Source organism: Stegodyphus dumicola, chromosome 9, assembly GCF_044657685.1.
Source record: "Stegodyphus dumicola isolate Sdum_Otavi_A_Nest chromosome 9, ASM4465768v1".
In the NCBI taxonomy this organism is placed as follows: domain Eukaryota; kingdom Metazoa; phylum Arthropoda; class Arachnida; order Araneae; family Eresidae; genus Stegodyphus; species Stegodyphus dumicola.
In genome coordinates, this window is record NC_140776.1 from 22,964,503 (window position 1) to 22,974,683 (window position 10,181).

At 39.0% G+C, this 10,181-nt stretch overlaps 1 protein-coding gene across 1 annotated transcript; it reads right to left on the reverse strand.

Moving 5' to 3' along the window:
* Positions 1-1,105: 1,105 nt before the first annotated feature.
* On the reverse strand, positions 1,106-1,426 carry LOC118203527 (uncharacterized). The gene has a single exon (XM_035375810.1). It carries the CDS (start codon positions 1,424-1,426, stop codon positions 1,106-1,108), a length of 321 nt encoding a protein of 106 aa, XP_035231701.1.
* Between the last annotated feature and the right edge of the window lie 8,755 nt (positions 1,427-10,181).

Genomic DNA, 10,181 nt, shown 5'->3' on the forward strand with positions numbered 1-10,181 from the left:
TCCTTCAGTGTGTAAAACCGATTTCGCCGCAGAAAAGTAGGACACCTCTTATTTCTACTTAATTTCTGCTTTCTTTATTCTACCAAATAAAAAACAATGTATTAATAAATATACTTAATGTTTAATATGGGCATTTCACAGTTCGTCAGGGAAAGTTGCAAAAAGTATTTTATTATTCATTTTCTGAGTTTTCTGATTTTCCCAACCCAGCTATGCTTATTATTAAACACGTGCAACCAATGAACGCACAGAGAGCGAATACAGAGCAATTTCTACGAGAAAATTAGCCAGAGGCATTTAAAAGAGCCAGAGCTATATTAACGGCTATTTAAAATTAGCCAGAGCCCGTGTTGACCACAAGGTATGTTTTTTCGTCTTACATAATTTTATACCTTACTTTGTATTTAGCAAAATGCTCCCCCTTTTTAAGTGGGACAGGTATTTACTTTGACGTTTTTTTAAAGATAAATAATTTTTGTTTTACGCAAACGGACTCCCTTAATTTTATATTTACACGAGACTTTCCAAATTAAATTTTTATATCTGAGGATTGTTTGAATTTTTTTATTATTTTAATTTAATTTGTAGCTAGTTCGTTAGCCTTAGTTAAAATTATACTTTATAAACAAATACTATCAATTGTCCCCTTATTTGTGTTTAAAGATATAATTTTAATCAGTGAAGTCATGTCCATACTTTATTAGTTCATCTTTCAATTTCACCCTACGTTAGATACTTAAGCTTATCAGCTTCTTGATTTTGTGAACACACAAACTGAGGAATGATTTGATTCGTTTCATATTCATCCTTTACAAAGAAATATTTTCTATTAATGTGCCTTGAACTACTACTTTGTTTTGGTCTTTTTATCCAATCTATTAATGCTTGACTGTCTTTTCAAATTTCTATTGGTTTGTCAGTTAGATCATCTTGTCCCAATTCTTCAAGTAAAAAGATGTACCATTTAACTTCACATGCACATTCACAGAATGCTAAAAGTTCAGCTTCCATTCTAGATAGAGCAACTATTCTTTGTTTGTTGCACTTCCAATTTATAAAATTTTGGCCTAATTTAATGAAAAAAACCTCCAAATAATTTTTCATTTCAGTGGTACACCAACTTGCATCCTGATGTAGCATTTAATTTCCCACTATCTGACGTATATACTAAACAAGCATTTTGTGTTCCTTTAAGATATCTAAATATCCTCTTTACAGCTTTCCAGTGTTTCTCTCCGGGATCTTGATTATATCTTGACAAATTACTTATTGCAAAAGCTAAGTCTGGCTTTGTGTCTGTTGCTAAGTACATCAATGAACCTAATGCTTCTCGATATTTTGTCTTCGACACAGGTGGCGAAGATGCTATGTCATCAAGATTTTCACCCAATATTCCTGGAGTCTTGACAGGTTTACATTCATCCATTTCAAAGTTTCTTAATATTTTAGTTATGTAGTTTTCTTGACTGAGTAGTTATGAGTTTTCCGGATTCTTGTCGGATGTCCATTCCTAAAAATTTGTGTGTTTTCGTGAGTTATCGTAATGTGAACGATTTAGATATTGACAGATGATGTCATTTATCTCAGAATTTGAATATCCAATCACCATCAAGTCATCCACATATACTGCTATGATAAGATAGTTGATCTTATCTTTATAAATATAAACACAGGGATCTGACTTTAGTTAAATTCCGTTCCTTAAGAACTTTGCATAATTCATCATACCAGCATTTTCCTGATTGTAGTAATCCATATATACTTTTGTTTACAAGATATACTTTGTTCAGATCTCATATAAATCCAGGTGGTTGTTCTATGCATATTGGTTTATTCAAGTATCCATTTAAATATGCAGTTTTTACATCGAAAAATCTTATTTTGTAGTTTTTGTAAACTGAAATCAATAACAATGTTCTAAAGGTTGCTAGTCTCATTATTGGACTAAATCCATCTTCATAATCAATTCCTTTTCTTTGATTTAATCCGTTTGCTACTAGTCTTGCTTTGTAAATTGTTTCTAAATTAAACTTTTCATCCCTTTTTGAGAATATCCAGCGGTTTTTAATAACTTCCTTATCGATGGGTCTTTCAACTAATTCCCAGACTTCATTAGCCTCCATTGAACTCAGTTCTTCTACCATTGCATGTAGCCAGAATTTTTATTTCAGCAGATTCTACAGCTTCATCATACGTCTTAGGTAATTCTTCATTTGTATTGCATACTATGTAATCTTTTAATTTTTCTGGGGGCGTCGTCATTCGCGCAGGTCTTTTCTGTATAGAATTTCCATGACTATAATTTCCAGGTTCTTCATTTATTTGTTGATACTCTGTCGGCTTTTTCAAAGAATTGTTATTATCGTGTTCATCATCAAAGTTTGACGGTAAAATTTTCTCAGCTTCTTCATCTGTTGTATTATTTTCTCTATGGTGTAAGGATCTTAAGTTTTACTAACGTTTATTTTATTTTAAATCTTTACTGTCACTTCTTATTTTCTACTTCCGGCCAGAATTAAAAGCGTTAACTTATTTATGCAAATTTGTCTGGCGAACGCCAAGTACTTAAGTTGTGGCTTTTTCCCAAGCGAGAGAGAGGAAGGAGTTAGTCGAAGCAGGCCGCTTGCCTAAGCAGTTTTACTCCGCTTGCCTAAGCAGTTTGCTGTTTGCCTTCCAGGCCAGAGGTTTAATCCTCGTGATAATTTTAAACGTATTGTAGTGTTAACAGTTCTCTGTACTACATACGGCTTCCTGTTAATATACGGCCAATCTTCCACGTTTATTATTCCAAAGTTAAGTTAGAATTTAGTTAAATATTTTTATATTCTTACGTTCAGACCACAAGTAGTTGGTCTCTGTATTCCGAAGTACGGAAATTATTGTAAAGAGTGAAAAATAAAGGGTTTCGTATACCCTTCCTGTGTATCTTGTCTACTTCCCACATTTATTGAACATAGCTTTAGTAAGCTCCCTGTTCCGAGTCAGGTCTGTGCATGTTCCCAAAGAAAGTAAGACGGAACATTGAACCTGATAGTGGCGCCCAACGAAGAAGAATAACCATGGCCGAGTTTCAAGAAGAACCTGTGCTGCCTGCAGAAGCGGCTCAGAATCCAGAAATGCCAGCTGCCGCCCTGGAAGGTTTTGGTTACATCGCCCAGACCATGCGCGCTTCGATGAAACCAGAAGCAACATTTAATGAAAATTCACCGGTAACCAGTTTTTTTGGAAAAATTGGATGACCACTTCATGCTCTACCCCGTGCACGAGTTTCAAAAAGTTACCTTAGCTACCAGCGCTTTGAGGGGCCAAGCGCTTAACTGGTTCAAATGTATAGGCAGATGTCTCTTGGGTCAAGCAGGAAGTCCCACCTATACTTACGAGAATTTCAAGACTGCCCTAGTAAAAGTCTTCCCTGTCGTAAGGGATCGTGCGAAATTAGAAACGGAACTTTTCAGCATATATCAGCAAAGAATCGAAAATCTCTCAAGCTTTATTTTAAGAAAAATTCACGTCTTCAAACTCTTGTATGGAAACCGTCCGGATCCTGAGATAATTCAAGTGATTTTTCCGAGGTTACTGCCCCAAGTGCAAGACTTTATTGAATTAAGAAATCCGACTACACTGGAAAAGTTATTTGAGCTAGCAATCCAGTTTGAAAGTAGAAGAACGGCGGACATTGAAAGAAGACGCCAATATCAACAACGAAACCAATTTGGTGCGCCAAGACCACAGCAAAGTCAAGCACACGGAAGCAAAGCGAATCAGTGGGCAAGGAAACCCGAGCATTCAAAAACAGCCGGCGAACGAACCTGTGCTGCCTGCAGAAGCGGCTCAGAATCCAGAAATGCCAGCTGCCGCCCTGGAAGGATTTGGTTACATCGCCCAGACCATGCGCGCTTCGATGAAACCAGAAGCAACATTTAATAGAAATTCACCGGTAACCAGTTTTTTGGAAAAATTGGATGACCACTTCATGCTCTACCCCGTGCACGAGTTTCAAAAAGTTACTTTAGCTACCAGCGCTTTGAGGGGCCAAGCGCTTAACTGGTTCAAATGTATAGGCAGATGTCTCTTGGGTCAAGCAGGAAGTCCCACCTATACTTACGAGAATTTCAAGACTACCCTAGTAAAAGCCTTCCCTGTCGTAAGGGATCGTGCGAAATTAGAAACGGAACTTTTCAGCATATATCAGCAAAGAATCGAAAATCTCTCAAGCTTTATTTTAAGAAAAATTCACGTCTTCAAACTCTTGTATGGAAACCGTCCGGATCCTGAGATAATTCAAGTGATTTTTCCGAGGTTACTGCCCCAAGTGCAAGACTTATTGAATTAAGAAATCCGACTACACTGGAAAAGTTATTTGAGCTAGCAATCCAGTTTGAAAGTAGAAGAACGGCGGACATTGAAAGAAGACGCCAATATCAACAACGAAACCAATTTGGTGCGCCAAGACCACAGCAAAGTCAAGCACACGGAAGCAAAGCGAATCAGTGGGCAAGGAAACCCGAGCATTCAAAAACAGCCGGCGAACGAACCTGTGCTGCCTGCAGAAGCGGCTCAGAATCCAGAAATGCCAGCTGCCGCCCTGGAAGGATTTGGTTACATCGCCCAGACCATGCGCGCTTCGATGAAACCAGAAGCAACATTTAATAGAAATTCACCGGTAACCAGTTTTTTGGAAAAATTGGATGACCACTTCATGCTCTACCCCGTGCACGAGTTTCAAAAAGTTACTTTAGCTACCAGCGCTTTGAGGGGCCAAGCGCTTAACTGGTTCAAATGTATAGGCAGATGTCTCTTGGGTCAAGCAGGAAGTCCCACCTATACTTACGAGAATTTCAAGACTGCCCTAGTAAAAGCCTTCCCTGTCGTAAGGGATCGTGCGAAATTAGAAACGGAACTTTTCAGCATATATCAGCAAAGAATCGAAAATCTCTCAAGCTTTATTTTAAGAAAAATTCACGTCTTCAAACTCTTGTATGGAAACCGTCCGGATCCTGAGATAATTCAAGTGATTTTTCCGAGGTTACTGCCCCAAGTGCAAGACTTTATTGAATTAAGAAATCCGACTACACTGGAAAAGTTATTTGAGCTAGCAATCCAGTTTGAAAGTAGAAGAACGGCGGACATTGAAAGAAGACGCCAATATCAACAACGAAACCAATTTGGTGCGCCAAGACCACAGCAAAGTCAAGCACACGGAAGCAAAGCGAATCAGTGGGCAAGGAAACCCGAGCATTCAAAAACAGCCGGCGAACGTCGACAGTTCAATAGCAATCCAGGAAAAAAGTCTCAAGGCCAGTGGAAAAAGAAGGAAAGTATGGAAATGAAAAATGATTTAAACTAAAACGGATTTCTGATGACGGGAGGGTGCGGAAATCCGAAGGCCAAGAAAACCCCTCTTCCTTCAAGTTAAATACAGTAATGGTGAAAAATTTGACTCTTCCGAAGATTGAAGTGTTGGTGAATATCCCAGCCACCGCACTCCTGGATACAGGCGCGCAGTGTTCCTGTGTGGCAGAAGATTTTTTAGGAAGTATTTTCGTAAATATCGCATATATAATTCGGATAATACGACAGTGTTAGCTGCGCAAGGAGAAAGATATAAGTGCATAGGTAAATTACCGCTATACATCCGTATCAAGGACGAACAAGTAAAGGTTATGTTTTTCATAGTAAAGAATCTGCAAGCACATATTATCTTATGAATAGATTTTCTTTCAGAGGCACAAGCAACGCTGGATTTTAATGAAGCGACCCTTAAGCTGACGATGAAACCAGTTCGAGAAGAAAAGGCTGAACCGCCGATGTTAAACCTTGACCACCTGCCTAATGAAGAGCAACGAAGAATCCGACAAGTGGTAAGTGAATTTGCTTCGTTATTTAGTGATATTCCAGGATTTACTCAGGTTACTAACCATAGTATTGACACCGGAGATTCACTGCCAGTTCGCCACAAAGCATACCGGTATGATAAGAATAAAGAAAAAATTATAGAATGGCACATTAGAGATATGTTACGGAAAAAAATCATAACCCCCCATCTCAAGTATTTATGCTATCCCGGTGGTTTTATGTAAGAAAAATAATGACTATCCATTGACACATCCAAAAAGGTGGCGATTCGCGATTGACTACCGTAAATTAAACTCCATAACTAAATATCCGGTATATCCGTTACCTATTATTGAAGAAATTCTAAGGAACATAACATCGACCAAATATATGACGACTTTAGACTTAACGACTGGTTATTTTCCAATAGGGGTTAGGCCTGAGGACGTGCCTAAGACTGCTTTTATAACCAAGTCTGGCACTTATGCATTCCTGCGTATGCCGTTTGGCCTTTCAGGGGCACCGGCAACATTTCAGCGATGTATGGACATTGTGTTAAGGCCTGTTCTTGGAAAGTCCACATTTATCTATTTAGACGATATCATTATTACTAGTGATAATCTCGACCAACATGTACAGGATTTAAGATAGGTGTTTTCTTTATTAAATGAGGCCGGTCTAAAAGTTAATGTCGAAAAGTGAAAATTTGCAGCCCCTGAATTAAAATATTTAGGTTACACAATATCTCAGAAAGGAATCGAGACAGACGAATCAAAAATAATCGCTGTACAAAAGTATCCGACTCCAAACACGGCGAAGAAGCTCTCTTCTTTTCTAGGACTTTGTTCATATTATAGGTCCTTTATAAAAGATTTTGCAGCTATTGCTGAACCATTGTTAAAATTAAAAGGGAAAAAGGCAAGATTCTCGTGGACGGCCGAAGCCAATAGTGCGTTCGAAAAATTAAAGCAAGCATTAACGCAAGCCCCTGTGTTGAAATTTCCTGAAAAGGATGAGAATTTAAAAATTTCAGCGGATGCTTCGGATTATGCGGTACTAGCGGTACTTTCGCAAAATCAGCAGCCCGTGGCATTTTTAGCCGAACTTTAAATCAAACACAAAGAAATTATTCCGCGACCGAGAGAGAGGCACTTGCAGTTCTGTTAGCAGTGCAAAAGTTCCGAGTCTATTTTGGAAAGGCGCCAATAACAGTGTACTCTGATCATGCGACGGTAAATAGATTGTACTCAGGGAAAAACTTATCCCCAAGGTTAATAAGATGGGCACTCAAGCTACAAGAATATAATCTGGTAATCAAGCATACCCCCGGAAAGGAAAATATCGTAGCAGATGCCCTATCCAGAATTAAAATAGATGAAGAAGGTAATACTGTAAAGGTGGCAATGCTCACAGCATGTACAATAAATTCCTGAGAAACTGTGATAACCGAACTGGGTAAGGATCCTGAGTTTGGAAGCATTTATGAGTATTTAAAGGATCCTGAAAATTTTAGCCACCAAGATATTGTGGCGATAAGAAATAGGGCGGCCCATTACGAACTAATAGATGGTCTATTATTTTATACAAAAACTACAAATTCCAACAACGAATTTCGACCTGTTATCCCAGCTAGTCTTAGATTAAATATCCTGCAGGAGTTGCATGACAGCCCTTTAGCTTCTCATGCTGGTATTCGAAAAACTATACAACGCGTACGCGAGGCAGTCTATTTTCCTGAACTGCAAAAGTTAACAAGGGCGTATGTCCAGTCCTGCCCAACATGTCAAGCAGTTAATTATATTAATTTCCGCCCGGCCGGATTTCTAAATAGTATTAAATCCGAATTTCCAAATGAAATAATTGGCATCGATTTATTGGGCCCTTTCCCAAAAAGTCAGTTAAATAAAAGTCGCTATCTCCTTGTTATGGTTGATCATTTTAGTAAGTGGACCGAAATTGTTCCCTTAAAACGAGCCTCCGCGAAATTAGTTACTGATTCTATTTTAAATAAATATATTTTAAAATACGGGGCGCCCCTAAAAGTTATATCGGATAATGGTCCTCAATTTGTAAGTAATGTATTTGAAGACATGTGCCAAAAACTGGGCATACGTCATTTAAAAATGGTCCCGTATCGGCCGCAATCAAATATAGCGGAACGGGTCAATAGAAATATAGTGAAAATTATCCGTAGTTATGTTAAAAATTTTCATAAAAGCTGGGATAACTATGTCAATAAATTTGCTTTCGCCCTTAGGACCGCAAAACATAATACAACGGGCAAAACTCCTGCTGAGTTATTTTTAGACAGAAAGATTATAACGACGTTAGATAAATTATTTTATGTGCAACAAAGAGCCCCAGAATTTAAAATGGGTGATATAGAAAAATTAATTAAAGAAGGAAAAAGAATACTGAAGTAGCACAGAGAAAACAGAAGCTTTATTATGATATGAAACGACGGGGAGTAACTTATAAAGTAGGGGATGAAGTGTTAAAAATTAAGCATTCACTTTCTTCAGCACCAGAAGATAAAACTGCCAAATTTTTTCCACGATTTGAAGGACCATATGTCATAGAAAAAATAACTCACACTGTAGTGGTGTTAAAAGCCAGAAATGGTGAAACATGCTCCGCAAACATTGATCAAATAAAATCCTACTATGATCGTAATAAAATGCAAATTTTCAAAGATCTTTTGCAGGATCCGGCACGGCAGACACGGCAGGCACAAGCTCCAGAGGTGGAACAACGTCAAGCACAAGGACAAGCCATTAGGAGGCAGGAGCAATTGAAAAGAAAGTTTCCCCGTTGGAAAATTGAAGGTAACAAGAAAAAGAAGCCGTTCCACCGTCCAGAAAAGAGAGCTCACGAACACCCCCAGAATGAAGAAGGGAGAAGTACGACGAATGCAAAGAAAGCCAGAAGAAATAACGGCAACTATAACCCGGCTCCCAAACGGAAGATCGACTCATCGGACAGGACTCTCCGCAGCAAATGTCGCCGAACTGCGGAAGGGCCACTAGCGGCCGAGGAAAAGATACATGAAAAATTTGAACGGCCAGCAACGAGGTCCAAGCAGGAACGAGAAAGAAGTATCCCGGTTCCGCCAAGACCAGCTGCCATCAAACGGCCAAGACCACAGGCAGAGGCGAAAAAGAAGGTATTCAAGAGTGACCGAACTGGAGGAAAAAGAAAGCTTCTAGAGGAAGAAACTGAGGGGCGAGCCCGCACAAGAAGGAGGATAAATCAAACGAGAATCTTCGCTACCTTCCAGGACTGGGCTCAGAAAAGAATGTCCGAATATCACAAAGATAAGTAAAATTTTATGTTACTATGCAAACTTAAGTTAATCTTTCATTCTTACTGCAAGTGGCAGATTTCAAGAAGTTTTACCTCATGTGAGGTCTACCTTTATCGCCAAAAAGGCGAGAAATGAGTTGTTACCGATTTTGGTATTATGTTTTTCAATTACTCGCGCGTAAAACTAAAGTTGATGTATAATAGGAATGTGTAAATACTTAAATATTGTAAAAGTTATTGTATAAATTTTATTTAAAACATGCTGGCAAGAAAGAAGTTTTAGTCTGAAAGACTTTTTGAAATGTAGTATTTCAATGCAGAAGAATTGGCACTTGCTTGGAAAAGAATAGAAGTTAACAATGTACTACTCATGTACGAGGGCCATCCAGGAAGTAGATTACGTTTCCGTCTGTGTCCGCTAGGGGCGGGGCTAGCGCGGCCATCTTGGGGTCAGAGCGTTGCGCAGCTCAGTCTGCATCTAGCCGTGCTAGTGAGAGGTTCGTGCTGTGCTCCGTTCAGATACTGTGACGGTTTGAAATGTCTGCGTTAATTGAAAATCCCGCGAGCTGCGAGGTGCGCTCAGTAATAAGGTTTCTGACTGCAAAAAACTGTAAACCGATAGAAATCTATCGGCAGCTTCGTGAAGTGTATGGGGACAACATTATCACTGAAGGTGGAGTGCGTCAGTGGGTCATAAGATTTCAAAATGGCCGAACCAATGTTCACGACGAAGATCGAAGTGGGAGACCCAGCATAGTGACCGCCGAACTTCTCGAAAAAGTCGATGCTAAAGTCCGTGAAAATCGAAATTTCACAATAACGGAACTTTCTTTGAGTTTTCCACAAATTTCGCGAAGTTTGTTGCACGAAATCATCAGCGAAAAGCTTGGTTACCACAAGTTTTGTGCAAGATGGATTCCAAAAATCTTTACAGAGGACCACAAAAATCAGCGAATGGCTGCAGCGTTGAACTTTTTGGACGCTTACCATAAGGATGGTGACTCTTTACTCGATCGCATCGTTACTGGTGACGAAACATGGGT